General features: G+C 50.5%; 1 protein-coding gene across 4 annotated transcripts in view; it reads left to right on the plus strand.

Annotated features, from left to right (window-relative positions):
- The window catches only part of RNF43 (ring finger protein 43), a 59,856-nt gene that overhangs the window by 37,745 nt on the left and 2,323 nt on the right, over window positions 1-19,788 (plus strand). For 3 of the 4 annotated variants that reach the window (XM_046676554.1, XM_046676555.1, XM_046676556.1), the window contains 7 exons: window positions 6,224-6,346; window positions 12,980-13,054; window positions 13,169-13,300; window positions 13,942-14,046; window positions 15,691-15,852; window positions 16,378-16,480; window positions 17,132-18,487. In XM_046676554.1, coding sequence (XP_046532510.1) covers window positions 6,224-6,346; window positions 12,980-13,054; window positions 13,169-13,300; window positions 13,942-14,046; window positions 15,691-15,852; window positions 16,378-16,480; window positions 17,132-18,487 — 2,056 coding nt within the window. Of the gene's footprint in view, window positions 1-6,223; window positions 6,347-11,887; window positions 11,966-12,979; window positions 13,055-13,168; window positions 13,301-13,941; window positions 14,047-15,690; window positions 15,853-16,377; window positions 16,481-17,131; window positions 18,488-19,788 lie in introns of those variants that run through there. The other variant, XM_046676557.1, reaches the window with a different exon arrangement.

Raw genomic sequence — 19,788 nt, forward strand, 5'->3', positions numbered from 1 at the left:
CTCTACCTACAGGAGCTTGACTTTATGATGCTGGTGTGTCCTGCTGCCTGAGATAAAAGACAGGGAGTTCTAAGTTCAGGTAATGGAGGTTGCACAGGAGAGAAAGATTATAAAATCTGAAAAGAGGAAATGGGGAAAAGGGTGCCTTTGATGCCTGGCCAATGTTCCTGATTACAAAGGCAAAATTGTAGCAGGCAGTAAAGTTACCTGTCCAAGGGCTGGGTGAAGGTCCGTACGTGGAATCAGAGAAGTAAGAGATTATTGCGGCAAAGGTGGGGGGAGGAGGGTGCTGGGAAACAGGAGACAGTAAAGAATTGCTTGCAAAAGCACACACCCCAAGAGGAGGAGATCCCACAGATAAAAGGAGACCAGCATTAAGTTCCGGGCTCAGTTGAGCCCTGGAATGCCCTTTGTAAGGAGGTAATGAGATCACATGGCTGCCTTCATGGGAAGGAGGCGGGCTGAGAACTGGAAGAGCTTGTTCAGTGGGGTTGGGAGGGCTGAGCACAGGAGGGAAGTGACCGTGGATAATGAGCTGTCCCAGACAGCACCTTGTGGAACGCTGGTGTTCAGAGGCACTGTTGGTGATCGCCAAGGGAGAAGAAGCCGTCAGAAGGGGCTTCGTCCCTTCCAGGAATAAGGAGGGATGCAATAATAATAAACCACTGCCATTTAATGAGCACTTATTGAGTGGCAGGCTCTGTGCTAGGAACTTATATCCATCATCTCCAGTCATCACGATAATCAGGAGGCATTTTTGTTCCCATTCTGAAGATGAGGAATGTGAGGCTCAGACGGGCTTAAGTAACCTGCCCAAGGTCACCCAGGTAAATGACAGAGTCAGAATTTGAAACTTAGGTCTGTTTTGGGAGGGAGGGAAAAAAAATCAGAAGAAATAAGTTTAAGGAGGAAGACAGAGACATGGAGAACAGACTCAAGAATATTAAATACAACGCATACCACTAAAGGACAGTACATACATCTTTACATAGGTGTGTAAAATGTGTGCTCAAAGCTGTGTTCTCAGCCAGAATGCTTGGACCCTGAGAACAAGTCCTCTTAGTTTGCTCCTCAAGGCGATAACTGGAACAAGAGTGTCCCAACTCCTGGCATTTCAGGAAGACACAGCTACCAATCCATAAGCCTAAGTTTCCAGGAGTCCTCCCCAGCCACACCCTCCCTGAATCCTGCAAGCCTGTTTCTCTTGGCCCTCTCCTAGTGTCACTGAGAGGATGGGTGGCCCAATGTAGAAATCATGTTTTCGTCTTCATTATTAGGAGACCTTGCATCCCAAGGCGGCAGATGCATTCGGATCTGTTTTCTTCTCAGGGGCCCTCTTCCCAGCTGAAAATTCTCTAGAGGAGGGAGCAAAGACAGCCTGTGTGTTACACCCAAGGAAGATTAACACTGCCTTGCTAGGGAATGAACAGCACCCTGGTTGAATGGCCTTTTTTTGGTTTTTGTTTTTAATCTGAGGATACTCGAAAAACTCTCATTGTAAAAGAGTCAGACCGTACAAAGGAGTAGTGAGTATGGTTTTCATGCCACAAATATGAATTATACAAAAAAGTCATAGTACTTTATTTTCTTTTTAACAAATTAAATCTAACTTCAAGGCCCCAGCCCACTAAGTGGGTGGAAATTTGTTTTTCTGGGAGCTTTCCCCCAAGAGAGCAACCAAAACGGAAATATCTAAGGGACCCCTCTGATATTTGTCCATGCTGGTCACCACAAATATGCCCATTGTCCAAGCACACCCTTGAAATCCATGTGGGCACATCTTCTTTGTCAGGGTCCGGCCTCCTGGGGTCCACCCTCTTCTGGGGCACAGGCTGCAGATTCTCACAATTTGGCACATCCCCAGGCCTCTCCCCACATCCCTCAGGATCCCAGGGACACTGCCCCCATACACACTCCTTTCTGCCTTCAGGACACTCACATTTCCTCAATGAGTTCAGTCTCACAAAAGCCAGGAAGATAGGTCTTTAGCAACATTTGCTTTTGGCAAATGCTCCTGAGGCAAAGAAATAGAAGGCAAGGCTGTCTTCTTGGAGTGGGAAGAGAGAAAAGACGCAAAACAAAATATAAATAGCTCTCATTCTTTTTCATTCTTCCACAACTGTGGAAAACTGATATTAATAAAAAATGAAACATATTAATATTTCAATATATTGTCCAAAGATTGAAATATTCAAAGCAAAACACTGTCGTTTCTCTTCATCATCTCCTCTCTAATTTCTCTTTCAAAGCCACCATTATTAGGATTTTGGTTTGGATTGTGTTGTCTTTACAGTTAATCTGGTTGTAGACCTTCAGTATTTAATAAGAAAATATATATGTAACAGGCACTGAAGGGGCAGCGGAGGTCAGCCATAGCCCGAGGGAGAGGGGGACAGAAGCAGGCAGCTGGAGTACTGGGGGATAAGTCTCTGATCGGGGAACTACAGGAGGCGAGGGGGCCCAGAGGAGAGGCCTCCAACCTATCCTGACAGAGCAGCAAGTGCTGAAAGTGTTTGGGGACATAAAACAAGTTATTTCTGGAGCATGGGTTGCAAGGGGGGAAGATGTGTGGGAGGGAATGTAAGCCGTGAGTAAGGCATGAAGGCATGAGCCTCAGAGCAGGCAGAGCCTTTTAAGCTATGTTTAAAAGCTCAGACTTTATTCCAAGAGCTATGAGGAGCCTTTTAAGAGCTTAAAGTGGAAGAGTGACACGCTCAGGTTAGCATTTTAGATCACTTTGGCTTCAGCATAGAGAACTGAGTGGGGTGAGGTGACCCCAGTTGGAGGTTATTTCAGTAAATTGGAATAGCAGTGATGGAGGCCTGTATTAGAGTAGCCATAGAGGGAATGGAGGAAAGAGGACAAATAAAAGAAATGTTCAGGAGATAGAGTCGTTAGGACATGGTGACTGGCTGGTGCTGGTGTTGGTGTTGGTGGTAGGGGGACAGCAGATGGAGGAGACTAGGAGGACAACCTCTGGCTTGGGTAACAGGTAGATAGTGGTTCCAATCCCTAAAATAGGGAAGACTGGAGGAGCAGTTTTGAGAGATAAAACAATTAGTTCAATTTTGAACAAGCTAAGTTTGAGTTATCTCATTAAATTTCTTCAGGTAGAAATGTCCAGGCCCTGCCTGTTGGACGAATGGGTCTGGAGCTCAAGAAAGGTTTGGCCTGCACATATGTAATCAATGACCTCTGTGTGGAACCTGAAGCCATGCGATTGGCTGGGGTGACCCAGGGGGAGCATGGAGAATGAAAAGAGAAGAGGGCCCAGCACGGAATCCTGGAGGTCACCACCAGTGTTTCAGGGACTCATGTCTGGGCCCTTATGCTTTAGGAATATATAATTAGGAAGGCAGATTTTCTTGGTCATGAGTTGGGGTAAGGTATCATGTTTTCAGAGTAAGATGGAAATTGTTTTTAACTTTTTTTTCCTTACCTCATCCTACTTCTTTCCATTTCTTCTGCTCTCGGCTGTGTAATCCTGGGCATATTACTTAACTTCTTACTGCCTCAGTTTTCTCATCTTTAAAATGGAGAAATAGTATTTCTACCTCCTAAGGCTGTTATGAGGATGAAAAGAGTTAATACACAAAAGTGCTTAGAAAAATCACTGGCCCACACAGTACTTACTCAATAAATGTGAACTATCATCATCATCATTATCATCATCATCATCATTCTTAGCATGGACAATGGAGGGATTGACTGTGTTCTTTTGGAGTTACATGACTCCAGAGGATGGAGTTAGACAGAGCTGGGTTCTAATCTCCTGTGACCTTAACTTCTCTGAGCCTCAAGCTTCTGTCTCTTCTTTAAATGGGGATGATCACACGTACCTCATAGTGAGATAATATCTGATGGGCCCTGGTGTGCCAGAGGCATTTGCTAATGGTTAATTTCCCCCCTCCCTCTTCCATAATTGTTAGTTTAGGACCAGGGAAGTCTGGTGACTCTGACATCAAGTTTTCCCCCCTCCACCTGTCAGAGGTATCCTACAATATAGCACTGCTCTGTACATGCCGGTTCTCCCTGCAAAGGCCTGGGGGCAGAGTGATGGTTAAATATTTGCAAATCCTTCTCTAAAGACAACTCTTCTCCAAAGTGATTTCCACCTCTCCCAACTGACCCTCTGGTCAGTGAGAGGTATCTTGGCATCATGAGACAGCTGGACCCCGGGTAGGGGTGGGAGAGTAAGTGAAGCAGTGGACTTCTGTGGCTACAATTTGTTGTTCCTGAAGGGAGCTCTTGCATCTTTTATTCTGTTGGAGCAGCTGACTTCTGACTCCTCACTACATCCTCAGACTGTCCTCTGTAGTCACCAAAGAGATCCTTCTCAAATACAGATCTGTGGTCCCTGCTCCGCAGCACCTTTCCGGCCTCATCTCCTGCCTTCCCTGTCACGCCAGACCTGACTGCCTGTAGTCCCTCCCAACCCCATGCTTCCACGCGTTGGCAGGGGCCAGTTCCTCTGTCAGGGATGTGTCCTCTCCCTTTTCATTAGTCCACTGGGTGAACACATACCTATTCAGCTTCCAAGGAAGCGCTCAAGTCACCTCCTGTGAAAACATCTCTGCCCTCCTGCATGGGATTGTTAGTCCCACCTCCTTGTGCCCTCCCACAGCCCCTTGAATAAACCTGCATCATAACACACAGAACAATGTGTTTGCACACTTGTCTCCTGAACTTCTTTAAGGCAAGTAGCCTATCTCATTCATCGTCAACTCCTCAGTGCATTGTATGATACCTGGCACCAAGGAGGCCTTCAGTGTTGGTAGAATGAAGAAATGAATGGATGCGTGGTTGGACAGATGGGCAGACAGACAGACTAATGGAGCTTGTTGAGATGGGGGCTATGCTTCACTGAAGTGAGAACAGCCCTCAACCTTATGCCCCAGCCTTTTTCTGGGGGTGGGGGTGGTGCATAACCTTTCTCCCACACTAAACCTTGATCACCACCAGACAGTCCTTAAATTCTGGGAGCAAGATTTGTATTCACAAGGCTAAAATTCAAAGGGAGGTAGTACATATTCATTGAGAAACTACTGTGTTCAAGGGCCTACAGGGATACAGAGAGAGAAAATAGGCTGCAAGTGCTTTCACAAAGTGGCTGCCGTTAAATCCGTCATCAACATAATCATCTTTACAAACTCAACATTCTCTATGGTTCCTCTGATGGTTCTTTCGGGAAGTCCTTTCGACTTCAACAGCAGTGGAGAGGGAAGCTTGGGCAGTTCCCTAGCAGGAAATCCTCTTTCTCTCCAGGATACATTGGATGTCCACAGTGTGGGAGTCCCTGGCCCACAGGATTATCCAGAGCCAAATAAACCATACTCCCTTCTCACAGCACCTGGGAAAATTAGATTCAAGTGGGCAGTGTAATCACCTTGAATGAGAAGAGAGTGTACAGAAGGATAGTCTCATCCCTTTGATGAGGGCATCCTCTTGTCTCTGGTAGCACAGGTTGGGCACTTCCCTGTAAGCCATTGCTCAGCACCAGCTGGGCTAGAGGCACAGAGTCTTGGGCTGGACCTGCCATACTCTCAGAGCAGATGGGCTTGGCTGGCCCCATCTCCACTGCATCATTCCTGGGGACAGGATGAACTCCTAGGAATTCTGCTGTTCAAGGCTTAACTCTTAGCCAAGCCTCATCCCAAAATAGTCTTGTCTCCCTGTCAGCACCCTCCTTAATCCAAGCCACATGAGGGATGGGAATCTACAGGGCGACAGCTGCCTGGGGGCATCCTGGGGAGGCAGGAGCACTGCCTTTGGGGAGCAAAGAGAGAAGGCAAGATTCTGAAGACACTGATGTAGGAACACTTGGGTGTTCTCTTAACCCAGGCTTTTTGGAGCAGGTAGAAGAATTAGGAGGTGAGAGAGGCTGGGGCAGGAGAAGAGCCCTCCATGTCTGGCCAGTTTGCAAACCAGGGCTTGTGGTTGTTAGCAGCTTTACAGTAGGCTCTTCATTTAGATCCCCCTTTTGGACACCCCTCCCTCCTATCTGCCCCATCCCCATTTATCCTTGGCCCTGGTACCCCCAAAATGACAACTGATAGTTACTAGCCTACTATGAGGCCATCTAATAAGAAGGTGCACTCTTTCACAGCAGCAAGAGATCTGCCTGTTTCCTGCCTAGAACAGCAGAGAGGTGCTTGGCTCTCACAGCTCACACCTGCTCCCTAGAGCCTCCCTAACACAAGTCTTTCTCTCTCTTTCTCTACAGTCCCACCCCCTGTACCTGTGCAACGCCAGTGATGACGACAATCTGGAGCCTGGATTCATCAGCATTGTCAAGCTGGAGAGTCCCCAGCGGGCTCCCCGCCCCTGCCTGTCACTGGCCAGCAAGGTAGACTCACACTTGACCCGACACATGCTCTGAACTTCACTGAGCTTTGGGCTGTGAAGCACCTCTGTGCTCTCTGTCCCCTTGTCTCCTAAGAGTGATGTGCCCAATTCACTCAGGTTTTCCTAACCCATGACTGGTCTGAGAGAGGTGGAAATCCAGGCCTCCATCCTTTCCCCACCAACCATCTACCAGCAGAACTCTTTGGCTGTCATCCAGGACATGCGCCCCACCCCCTCTCCTTCCCCATCACCTGGAAGTTCCTAAACTCCTTCCCCTGCCCAGCATCAGAGTAAAGAGGGGGTCAGTTGGAGGGGCTTCCATCTTTCAGAAATATTTACTGAGCTCAATGCAAGAAGAGCAGAAACAGAAGCCATTGTTCCCACCTTTAAAAATTCATACTCTCCCTCCAAGATTGCAAACTGGTGGCCCCACATTTCCATGGGGCGCCGTTGGCTGAAGTTGGCAGCTGCTGCCTTCCCACAGCTGTGGTCTCTCTGGTTCACCACGCTCCCCACTGGCCTGCTACTTCGAGGGCCCTGTAAACGTGTGCAACCGTGACCCTTACTTTAACTTAGTTATGTTTTCTGTGTGCTTGCCATGTGCCAGGTGGGACATGGGGCAGATTCTTTATACATATTATGTCATTTACTTTTCATAACAAGCAGGAAAACTAGATATTCTTATTTTTTATTTGACACATGAGGCAAGTGAGGATCAAAAAACTTAAGTAACTTGCCAGGGTGACACAGCTGGGAAGGGGCGGAGCTGAGACTTGAACTGAGGCTTGTCCAGTTCTCAAACTTAATCTCTCTGCTCTGCTGCCTCCCGTCTGGCTGGGAAAACTGAACACATGTGAAAAGATTCTCATGGTGACATAAGCCAGAGTGTAGTTAGACTGTGTGTGACACAGTCAGGTGGACTTGGGGGAGGGAGTCCTCTTCCCAGAGGTGGTGAAAGAGGAGCGTGATGGTCCCAACCTGTGTGCCTGCTTGTTGCACTCAGGCCCAGATCCCCTGGGAATTTCCTGAGGGCTGAGGAAATCGAGCCATGAGTCTCAAGAAAACAGCCTGAGTTCCTACCTGATCACATGGGGGCAGGGATGTGGCAGGATCCTGAATGTGGTGCCCACAGGTAGAGGAAGATATTCTCCCAGCCTGGCCATGTTGATGCAGAAGGGGGCTCCAGGGTAGGTGGGAAGCAGGGACCAGCACACACCTGGAGGAGCTGGAGAGTGTGGTATTTCTGCAAGTGTGGTATTTCTGTAAGGGTCCTTATTGGCAGCAAAATTTTGTTAGGCTGAAGCTGCCTCACTTCTGGATATTTCATTTCCATTGCTTTACAAAATGTGGGCAAATGTCATTCATTTATTCATTTAGCAAATGAGTGTTGAGTGTTAGTAGTGTGTGAGCGTGTGTGTATGTGAAAGAGAGAGAGATGGGGGGAGAAGGGTTCAGAGAAGCTCTGTCGTTTTTCTGAAGCAGCAAGGATGCACCCACAAAGGAAGTTTTCCTCTCACCCCCAGGAGGACCACGCTCCTGTGGGGGAGATGAGACATGTACACAGACACTGAGAAGCAAGGAACACGTGGCCAGTGCTTGAGCACCCACTTCTGCTTAACCTTGTTGGGCCTTCGTTTCCATGACGATAAAATGGGACTTTCATTTCCTACCCCGGTGATCATTGTGAGGATGAAATAATGTATGTCAAGTGACAAATAGTGCCTGAGCTAAAACACAAAACCAAAAAACCATTAGGGATTTAGAAGCGCCTTGGCTACTGCCCTGTGACCTCTCTTCTTTCACAGCCACTGCGGTCACTGCCCATGCTGCCTCCCCTCACGCTCGCGGCTTGGCTTCTCCTCACATGGCTCCCCCCATCACTCCAGTTCCCCATTCTCTGGTGGGAACTGCTCTAGCCCCACACTCTCCAGCTGGCCAGGTCCATGGCTTCCCTCAACTCTCATCCTTTGACCTGACCAAGTGCCTCCAACCTGGAATCCCCTGGCCCAAAGGAGGTCTGTGAAGGTAGTAATGTGGATCTTTGAGCTACTTCCAATATTTAAGAAGTCCCACAGGCTTAACTAAAATACTCATTTTTGCCTTTGGTTGAAGTTCTGTCAGTTCAATGTGCTAATACAAGTTATCTCATAGGAAAAGGAACAGTATGTAATAAATGAAGTTAGCTTGGTAAAACCTTTTTTTAAAAATATGGCTCGTGAGAGGTATAGGGGAAAGGTGGGTCTTTGGTTAGGAACGTTTGAAAACAGCTGACCCCAGTCAGCTCTGCCCTGGCATATCGATTAGTGTCGGGGGTGCCATCACCATTGACAGAGCTGGGGCGCTGGAGCCAGACAGACAACACTTTGTCTTAAGCCTGGCTCATCCCCTGCCCCGCAGTGTGACCTGGACATTTTAGGTCACCTCTCCGAGCTTCTGTTTCCCCCTCTGTGAATGGGGAATAATAATGGCACTTACATCATAAGGTAGTTATGAGGATTTAATGAGACAGTACAGATGGAAGCTCTTAGACCTATGCTAAGCACATAGTAATCACTCAATAAAGGATTGCAATTATCACTATTGTCATCACTGGCATCATCATCCCATGCTTTAATAGTTAACAGGGTTGGTTTTTTCGTCTCATTCCTCTCTCTCCTGATCTCTGAAATGCTCACCATAATCCTTCTGTACTCTTCCATTCTTTCACCACCACCACAACCTCCTCCCTATCCAGTGACCCAAATTGGTTTGTGTTTCTTTATTAGCAACTCCATAGCCATCCTTGTGATAAGCCAGGCCCCTGTCACCTCATGCTTGGACTAGTGCAGTGGCTTTTTGCCTGGAGGAAGGAGACGGCTCTGGAGGCAAGCAGATGGGTACAAGCCCTGCCTCTGTTACCCTCGAGACCCCTACCTAGTAACCAGACACTTGGAAGGCCAAAGTCCTGGGTAGGAATCCTGCCTCCAATGCTTATCAGCTGTGTGACTCTGGGCAAGTTATTTAGTCTCTCTGAGCCTTAATTTCCTCAACTCAAAAGTGGAGCTGATGACTGTCTTGTAGAGTTGTGTGGAGTAAATGAAATCATGTATGCAAAGCACATAGTAATATCTGACATAACAATAATTAATAGTTAAGGAACACTTACCATGTGCTAGGCACTATTATAAGGCTTTACGTGGATTAACTTAGAGTCCTCAAAACACCCCTGTGAGGTAGGTCCTATCATTGTCCCCAGCTTCCAGAAAGGAAAACTGAGGCAGAGAAGTTATGTAACTTGCCCAAAGTTTCATAGCCAACAGCTGGTAGCAGATTCAGGATTCAAACCTAAGCAGTCTGGGCAGACAGGGTCTCAATAAAGGTTACACCCTTTCTATTTCCTCTACCCTTGCTTTCAAACCCAGATAAATCCCTCCTCCTCTATTGAATCTTTCCCAAATGGCTCAGCCCAGCTAGCCCACTAGGGGCTGAAAGCCCTCCCTCCTCTCACGCTGCCGGGGTTGCTGTCCATGCTTTCCACACCTCCAGGTTTCATGGAGGAGGGGGAAGCCGAGGGTACTTCATACCCCTACCCCTACCCTCAACCTCAGCTGACTTTTATCTGTTTTGTATATTGAAGATTTGTGTCAGGTTGTGTGTGTGTGTGTGTGTGTGTGTGTGTGTGTGTATGGTGGTGGGGGAAGGGGAGGGAAGAGCTTTCTGCAGGGAAAAAAGGTTTGGAATTGCTGGTCTGTTTCATTCATTTGTACTCTAGAACGTCGTTATCAGCATTATAATTTTATGAATATGCCTTGCCTCCACATCTAGATTATCAGTTATTCTGGAGGGCCTGGCCTTCCCTGATTTGGTGCCCTGGGCACAGTAAGTGCTTAGTCAATCTTTGATGAGCAGGAGCTATACAGAGACTGTCACTGTGTCTGGAGAGGAAAATCTGAGGCCCAGAGAAGTGCACAGTGTAGTGAAGAAGTCCTGGAGTGTATTGGCTCCCATTGCTAGAGGCTGTGGGCAGCCTTGCTTGCTGCCCCTAGGGGCTGGCTGACTCTTTGCACCTCCCAAAGAGGTCTCTGGGTTTTTCTTTCTAAAACCCAGTCTTCCTGTCTGGAAGGCCTGCCCACCCTCTCTGCCTTCCATATTCTAGTCCCCAAGAAGTGCTTCTTGGGCTGGCCCAGTGGCGCAGTGATTAAGTTTGCACATTCTGCTTTGGTGGCCCAGGGTTTGCTGGTTCGGGTCCCAGGTGCAGACATGGCACCGCTTGTGAAGCCATGCTGTGGCCGGTGTCCCACATATAAAGTAGAGGAAGGTGGGCACGGATGTTAGCTCAGGGCCAGTCTTCCTCAGCAAAAACAGGAGGATTGGCAGCAGATGTTAGCTCAGGGCTAATCTTCCAAAAAAAAAAAGGAGTGGCTCTTTTCCTCCCTCCCTCCTGCTTTCTTGGGTGCAGGTGGACTAGAGGGAAGCATAGATAGCCCCAGAGTGGGCTGCCATCTGGCCCCAAATCATACTTTTTGATTCCTAGAACTCTGGACACAGGCACCCACTGCCTGAAAGTCCTGTTTGTTTCCCCTGTTGGCCAACTCTCTCTCTTTGATCACTTTTACAACTTTGTAATTATGGGCTGTAATGGGCTGGGGTGTTTGAACGTCAGGGTAATTACTTTCCACTGTTCCTACCCCAATCCTTCAAAGGGAGAGGGGTGGGGAAGTAAGGAAACCTCCAGAGAAGGAAGTCTGTGCCTTTCCCTCATGCTCTTCCAGGTTGGGCTGAATCCAGACTCTCATTCTGGGGATGAGAAACATGAGGCCCTGGCAGCATAGAGGACCCAGGAATCTCAATTCTGGGACTACTGGGGTGACCTCCCCACTCCTTGGCCAAGTCCTGGATCATGAGATTAGCAGTAGGAGTCCCCCTACTACTGGGGCTGCTCCCATTCCCTGGGTTGGAGAGCTCTGAAGATTAGAGAGCTTCTTTTTGCCTGGGGTCGCCTAAGTAGGGTGGACTTCCTGGGAGAACGTGGGTGGGAGGAGGATGCAGGCTGGGACCTCTCAATTTCTCCAGCAGTTCTTTTCTGGAGTCCTATGAATTTCCAGTCAATTAGCCTGGCGAGCCTGGACCTGGGCTGGGCCTGGGTGCTGGTAGAGGGCCCAGCCAAGCTCATGGGGAGGGAGGGCGGGAGAGAAGAGGGAAGTTATCCTCCTGACCAAAACAGGGCCCCACTTGAGTGTCTCCACTGCCCTTCTCGGGCTCCCCTGCCTGCAGGCTGCCAGTTGTGAGGGGCCCCCTGGCCCCCGCTGCCGCTTGGGGAGTGGGGAGCAGGGAGCAAGGAGCTGCTCCCCTGGCTTGCCACGAAGGAGACCTGCCCCAACAGGCTTTCCCCGGGAAGGGAAGCAGAGATCAAAGCGCTGAGAGTGTGAGTAAGCCCCTGCACTGGCTCCTCTTCCTGCCACCACCACTTGCAGAAGGATTAACTCCATCGGTGCCTGTAGGAAGGCCCAAAGACTCGGCAGACCCCTGGTTGGGGGGGGGGGGGGCATGAAGTCCCAGCCTGATGCCATTGCAAGATGAGCCTCTGCTCTGGGGAGGAAGGCTGGAGAATGGCTGTGCTGCCAGGGAGACCTGACACCAGGTGGGGAACAGTGTCTGTCTGTTGGTCCTTTGCCCTTGTGCCTCCACCCCACCCTCAGCTCTTATCTCCCTTCTCTTACCCCACACCCAGAGCCCCTAGATTCCTGCTTTTTGTTCTGTTTCTGGCTCTGCTGTCTGCTTTGCCTGGTTGGCTAGATTCTGCTTCCCTGAGCCTGCTCTTGGAGCCTTGGCGAGCACGCATGTGCACACATGCATAGTTGTATCCTTGTGGGAACAGCCTCTCAGGTCCCTCCCCACCTGAGTCTCTAGTGACACCCTCAGGGAGGGGATGAAGGGATAAAGCACTGGAGGGACTCCATTAAGTCCTTGAATTGGAGCCAGAGAAAGAGTTGGCAAACTAGAGTGTGGCAGGCAGAGAGAGCCTGGAAGATGGGCTGAGCCTGGGCCTCTGCCAGGGGACCTTGGGTGGGAGCAGTGTCCCAGGTTCTTGGAACTTTGCCTGAGCTGGGGGGATGCCCCGCAGGCTCCTCCAGTCAGGCAGGGCTGGACCTTCGAGCGCCCAGCTCTATTTGGAAGGAGCTCTCCAACTGTCTACTCTCCCCCTCTTCTCTCTGTACTGGGAACTGGTCACTCCCTACTCCCTGGGGGTGTGTGTGTGGGGGGGTGCTGGGCACTCCCTACTCTCTGTTCTCACACTTCTTAGTGAAGACAGACTGGTGGAACCCCGAGGGCAGAGACTGTATCTCATTTGTCCTTAGCCCTAGAGCCTAGTCCACCACCTGACACCTTCTAAACCCTTGTTAAGGGTTTGCTCCATTACAGAAGGGAGGATTCAATGTTATCCTTGAAGGCAGTGGGACCTGGGTGAGCTCAGGGCAGGGCGGGAGATCCTAGTCCCACTGACCCCTTGCATGTGTCATATATGTGAATGTGCACAGATGTGGTATGTGCAAAACCCTAGGGAGGGATGGATGTGTGAGGGGGTGAGGCCGGAGAATGGATGGGCTGTATTCTTCTCTGACCCCAGCCTGATCTCCGCTGTGTGTCTCTGCAGGCCCGGATGGCAGGTGAGCGAGGAGCCAGTGCTGTCCTCTTTGACATTACTGAGGACCGAGCTGCTGCTGAGCAGGTACCTAGAGACATTGGGGTGTTGGAGGAGGGGGCTGGACAGAGCAAGATAAAGTTACCAGGGGAGGGAGAAGTCAGGACACAGCAGCTCTTGTGGGCACTTTCCCTCCTGCAGCTGCAGCAGCCACTGGGGCTGACTTGGCCAGTGGTGTTGATCTGGGGTAATGATGCTGAGAAACTGATGGAGTTTGTGTACAAGAACCGAAAGGCCCATGTGAGGATTGAGCTGAAAGAGCCCCCAACCTGGGTAAGCACACCAGATCTCCAGACCCTGTCCCAGCACCTGCTCTCACCCCCACTTTGTCCTGTGGCAACTCCCACCAAAGCCCTTAGACTCCTGGAGCTATAGAGACCTTAGAAACCCTCTGGTCCAACTTCATCCACCAGCTGTGTGCCTCTGGGTAAGTTTCTTCCCATCTCTGGGCCTCATCTGCAGAATGAACAGATTGGACCAGCTGAGTTCTAAAGTTGTTTTCAGCTCTGTGGTTTCATGGCACAGAGTAGCAGAACCAGAATGAAATCCTGGCGCCCTAGCCCCCTAACCCCTGGCTGGTGTTTCTCCACTGGCTAGGAAACTCACCCAGCTGTTCACTCGGTAACTCCCACCTTGCAGAGGGGTCCCTTCCCCCTTTTTCCCAGGCACACAGGTCTTCAGATAGATACTACCTCCGATGGCTGACATCTGGGGGACCTTCTCCTGTGAGTGTCCATGGGCAGAGAGGGACTAGCTGGCCCTACCTGCAGGTTCCTCCCCACCTCATCCCCTCTGCTGGAAGACTCAAGGGGACCTCCAGCTCTCTGTGTGTCTCCTGGGCTCCCGTGTTCCTCCCAAATTGGCCCAGCTCCTTCCAGAAGTATGACCCTTTCCTTCTCTGCTTACTCCCCCAGCCAGATTATGATGTGTGGATCCTCCTGACTGTGGTGGGCACCATCTTTGTGGTCATCTTGGCTTCGGTGCTCCGCATCCGATGTCGCCCCCGCCACAGCCGGCCGGTGAGCAGGGTGGGCTCCCTGGCAGAGGTGGGCATGTGCATGTGTGTGGGAGAGTGGGGAGCAGGAGGGGAAAAGTGAGGAAAGAAGTTGCCTTTATACCCATGAAACAGTTTACATCTAAATACCCTGGCATCTGACTCTGTTGATTTCCTGCAGCCTCTCTCCATAGGCTTGCTCATTCATTCATTCTTTCAACAAATATGATGAGCTCCTATCATGTGCCAGGCACTGTTCTAGGCATTGGGGACAGCACAGGGAACAAAAAAGACAAAAGACCCCTTCCTTCAGGGAGCTTTCCTTCTAGTGGGAAGAGACAATGAACAAAATAAATAAGTAAAATATATAGTGTTTTAGATGGTGGTGTATGCTAGGGAGAAAAATAAAACAGAAAAGGGGAGAGGAAATGTGAAGGGGATGGGGTTAACTTTTAAAAGCAAGGCCAGGGAAGGCCTCATTGAGAGGATGACATTACAGGGAAGACCCTAAATGGGTGATGGGGTGACCTGTGCAGGTATCTGGGGAGAAAGTGATTGAGGTGGAGAAAACAGTAAGGGCAGAGGCCTTGAGGCAGAAGTGTGCCCAATGTGTCTGAGGAACAGCAAGAAGCCCATATGGCTGGAACAGAGCGAGGGAGAAGTCAGAGCAGGAGGTGAGGACAGAGAGTTCATGGGGGCCCAGGTGTACTGGACTGTGGAGGCCATTGTCAGGGCTGGGTTTTTTACTCTGGGTGAAATGGGAGCCACTGGAGCGTTTTGAGCAGAAGGAGTGCCATGATCTGATTTAAGTTTTAACATGATTGTTCTGCTGTTGTGATGACACTAGATTACAGGGAGGCAAGGCTGGAAGCAGAGAAACCAGCTCAGAGGCTGTTATAGGAATCCAGGTGACAGTAATGGTAACTTGGATTAGAGAGTAGCATTGAAAATGGTGAGAATTAGATTCTTCGTGTATTTTGAAAGCAAGCCAACAGGTTTACTAATGGATTGATGATGGAGTATGAGAGAGAGGAGTTAAGAATGGCACCAAGAGCCAGCCCCAGCGGCCTAGTAGTTAAGTTCAGCATGCTCTGCTTCAGCAGCCCGGTTTCGGTTCCTGAGTGTGGACCTACACTGCTCTGTTAGTGGCCATGCTGTGCCTGTGGCCTACATACTAAAAAATAGAGGACGATTGGCATAGATGTTAGATCAGGGTGAATCTTCTTCAGCAAAAGAAGAATGGCACCAAGATTTTTGGCCTGAGCAGTTAAAAGAATGGAATTGCCATTACCGAGATGGGAAAGACCTGGGGGAGGATAGGTGTGAGCCTCGGGATGGTTAATGGGATTAGGAGTTCAGTTTGGGGCATGTTAAATTTGACATGCCTATTAGATATCCAAGTTGAAATGTTGAGCAGGCAGTTGGATAAAAAAAGTTTTTCTCATGAGTCATCAAGGGAAGAAAAACTTAATGGTATGTGCAGAGGAGTGGGGTGGGAGGGCTTGACCTGTTTGGCAGAGCCACGTATGAGCTTGAAGGGGACAAACTGCCAGGGATAGTCAGTTGGCCACGTGCTCTAACTGAGTGACTGGGAACTGAGTACAAGCTGGGTTCAGGGATGAGGGAAGAAGAGCCCTTGCCCCATTCTGAGCCTTACCCCTCTTCCCAGGATCCCCTTCAGCAGCGAACAGCCTGGGCCATCAGCCAGCTGGCCACCAGGAGGTACCGAGCCAACTGCAGGAGGGCCCGGGCTGAGTGGCCAGACTCAGGTAGCAGCTGCAGTTCAGCCCCTGTGTGTGCCATCTGCCTGGAGGAGTTCTCCGAGGGCCAGGTAAGGCAGGGCTCGTCGTTCACCTCCATGACCAGGCTGGGGAGGGAGGCTGGAGCTTGGGGGAGAAGGCACATAAGGCTGGTGTGGGTGCGCCGGCTGCATCTGTGTTCTGTATACCCTGCATGGAGAAGAGGTAGGGGACAGCTCTGAGGTTTGGTTATTTTCCTGGTCTTCTGGGGAAAGAGAATTATTGAGCGTATACCATGTGCCAGGCTCTGCAGTGGCTTTCGATGCATTATCTCAGTTTAGCCTCATGACAGTAAGGGATGGGGGTAGATTAGTTTTTTATCCTCATTTTACAGCAGAAAACTGTCTGTTAAGAAAATTGCCCGAGGTCATGCAGCTAAGTGGCAAAATCCAGGTCTACCCCATACCAAAGCCCATACCTTTTCTGCTCTGCTCTGAGGTCTTTTGCAAGTATGTGATAGCAGAAAGGAGAGGCCAGAGGGAGTCAGGGGGATGTCCTGACTCCTGGCCGCTCATGTACCTACAGATAACTTTGGTTTGGCCCCTTGTTCTCTCCAGGAGCTCCGAGTCATTTCCTGCTTCCATGAGTTCCACCGAGCCTGTGTGGACCCTTGGCTCCAGCAGCACCGGACTTGCCCCCTCTGCATGTTCAACATCGTAGGTAGGAGGTGGGCCAGGGACTCCCCTCTGTGCAGGCAGATGGGTCTAGAACAGGGCTTCCCTCTGGGAAACAGTTTTGCCTTAAAGCTGAGGAGAAAGCAGAACGGCCTCAGCGGTTCTTTAAGCTGTGTACTGCTCAAGCCTGCCTCATCTGAGGGGAAGGGCTGCTTCATTGTAGGCATCTTTATTATTTTAAAAATATTTGTATTTTAATGACAACTTTGTTGATTCTAAATCTGAGTGATTTGTATACTTATTATTCTAATTTTCTGGCAATAAAGTATCCTATTCTAACAAAACCAGGATATTATGACAATTTTCTTAAAGATGAATATGAAGTCTCTCAAGGAAAGAGAGCCTTTTTCTAATTCACCCAAAGGTGCAACATGAGCTAGCGGTGGCCCTGGTGAAAGAGCCCCACATGGGCTGATGGGAGGAGCAGGGTTTGACGTGCACAGTGGAACTGCCAGGGAGACGAACTGACTGGAAGGAGCGAAGGTGTCCTGGGGCAGGCAGGTTAGGAATGTCCTTGGTGCCCTAAACTCTGATTGAACTCTCAGGCTCAGATAGGTACACTACAGCCATACCTTTCTGAATGCACCCTCCATTGGTCTGTGGAGTCAACACCTGTGCTCTTGGTTCTTTCTTCCAGAGGGAGATTCGTTTTCCCAATCCCTGGGACCCTCTCGATCTTACCAGGAACCAGGCCGGAGACTCCACCTTATCCGCCAGCATCCTGGCCATGCCCACTACCACCTCCCTGCTGCCTACCTGTTGGGCCCTTCCCGGAGTGCAGTGGCTCAGCCCCCACGACCTGCTCCCTTCCTACCATCCCAGGAGCCAGGCACGGGCCCTCGGCACCACCGCCTCCCCAGAGCTGCACATCCCCGGGCTCCAGGCGAGCAGCAGCACCTGGCAGTGGCCCAGCACCCCTATGCACAGGGCTGGGGGCTGAGCCGCCTCCGATGCACCTCGCAGCACCCTCCTGCTTGCCCAGCGCCCCCGCGCCGGGCCAGGCCTCATGACAGCAGCGGGTCTGGAGAGAGCTACTGCACAGAACGCAGTGGCTACCTGGCAGATGGGCCAGCCAGTGACTCCAGTTCGGGGCCCTGTCACGGCTCTTCAAGTGACTCAGTGGTCAACTGCACAGACATCAGCCTGCAGGGCATCCACGGCAGCAGTTCTACCTTCCGCAGTTCCCTGAGCAGTGACTTTGACCCCTTGGTATACTGCAGCCCTGAAGGAGAGCCCCAGGGGGAGGAGACTCAGCCTGGTGTGACCTCTCGGCCCCGTTCTTTGGACTCAGTGGTGCCCACAGGGGAAACCCAGGTTTCCAGCCACGTTCATTACCACCGCCACCGGCACCACCACTACAAAAAGCGCTTCCAGTGGCATGGCAGGAAGCCTGGCCCAGAAACTGGGGTCCCCCAGTCCAGGCCTGCTGTTCCCCGGACACAGCCCCAGCCAGAGCTGCCTTCTCCTGCTGATCAACCTGCCAGATCCAACCCAGAAGCACCTTCAGGGGAGCTCCCCAACACACAGCGGCTCAGAGCCCTCACAGAGCCAGCCCCGGGCCCAGCTGACACCTCCAGCCCCAGCTCCAGTCCCAGAGGCCTCTTCCACTTGCAGAAATCCAGCCTCCCTGTCCGACACTCACAGAGGAGACGACGAGGGGGTCCCTCAGAGCCCACCCCAGCCTCTCGCCCTCAGGACTTGACTGCACACCCAGCGTGCCATATTTTTCCCCGTTATGGCCCCAGCCTGGCATACCCATGGTCCCCAGAGGCCCATCCATTGATCTTCGGACCTCCAGGCCTGGACAGGAGGCTGCTACCAGAACCCCCAGGCCCCTGTTACCCAAGTTCACAGCCAGTGTGGTTGTGTTTGACTCCACGCCAGCCCCTGGGACCACAGCCACCTGGGGAGGGGCCTTCCGAATGGAGTTCTGGCACCCCAGAGGGCAGGCCATGCCCTTACCCACACTGCCAGGTGCTGTCAGCCCAGCCTGGTGAGTTTTCAGGGGAAGCAGGTGTGGTGGGGAGAGGAAACGAGAGCGGGATATTGCAGAACAGGTAAAGTCAGCCAACAAGGAGTGGGTGGAAGCTGAGAAGGGTACAACAGGGGTGACTTTCAAAATACTGAACAACCGCCATAGCATAGGATGCTGGTAGGAGCACTGTGGCTCTGCCAGGTGTTACTTCTTTAGTTGCCAGATCATAGGGAGGTCTCAGGGGAGGTACTAGTGTGGCTGAGACATCAGAAAGCACTTGGCGTGGTTTGGGGCAGCAGCTCACATGGAATTGTTTCAATATTTTAATAATTGGTATAACTTCTTTGTACCAGAAGTGTTCCTTGCCCTTGAAGAGAGTATGGAAGAGAAATAATTACTGATAACCATAACACTAGGCCGTATGAGAAGAGCTGTGTGAATGAGGGGAAAAAAAAAAGTAGAGATCATGGGTGGTTCCCAGCAGCCTTGTGGGTCCGTAGGTTGTCTCCTTTCTCCTGGGGTAAGACAGCAACTCTGTTTCCCTTCTAAGCTCCGTTGTCAATAAGGCTGACCTCATTTCCTTGGGGGCCCAGTGCATCCCTGCTACTATATTACAACCAATGGTGATAATGTAAATCAACTTTAATTTGGTATTTATTTGCTCAAATCTGTCTCCGCCTCTTCCAGAGCCCTCTTCTTCCTACTCTTCCCCATCTTCTCTCATTGTGTAGATGACACAGCTCTTTGCTTATTGCCATCGCTAGGAGGACCACTCCACCCCAAAAGGGGACCCAAAGGTCCAGAAATATAAGAACTCAAGGTCTAGGAATCTTACAGGTTGGACCTGAGAGCTGCTATCATTCATTCATTTCTTCCCTCCTTGTTTCTTTCTGTATTTTAGGCTTGCTCTGTGTTAGGTTCCAGGGTAGGCTCTGAGGACATGGAACTTGTCAACCAGAAGCTCCAGGTTCATGGGGAGACAGGCATGCAAACAGTTACAGTACAGAAAATAATCGTTTCCATAGAGCCATGTAATGTAAGCTTTGGCCACGTATTTGATAATTCCATTTGAACCCTTCATGTGTGTACTTCCAGTGCTGTCAGTGCCAGACTGCCACTTCCCCTCTCTCCCAAACTCAGAACTTGTTTCAATGCCTCCCTTTTACCTGCTCCTCATATCCTATCAATGCCAGCTTCTGTTAACTGTCTCTCTGCTAACTTTTTCATATTCTCCTCCAGTACCAATGGCCCCTGCCCATGTCTTAGGTGCAGCCTAAAGTTTGAGGCGGGAGACTCCTAGCTCTTCCTTTCTGTCTTAT

This window comes from Equus quagga, chromosome 11 (genome assembly GCF_021613505.1).
Source record: "Equus quagga isolate Etosha38 chromosome 11, UCLA_HA_Equagga_1.0, whole genome shotgun sequence".
Lineage (NCBI taxonomy): Eukaryota > Metazoa > Chordata > Mammalia > Perissodactyla > Equidae > Equus > Equus quagga.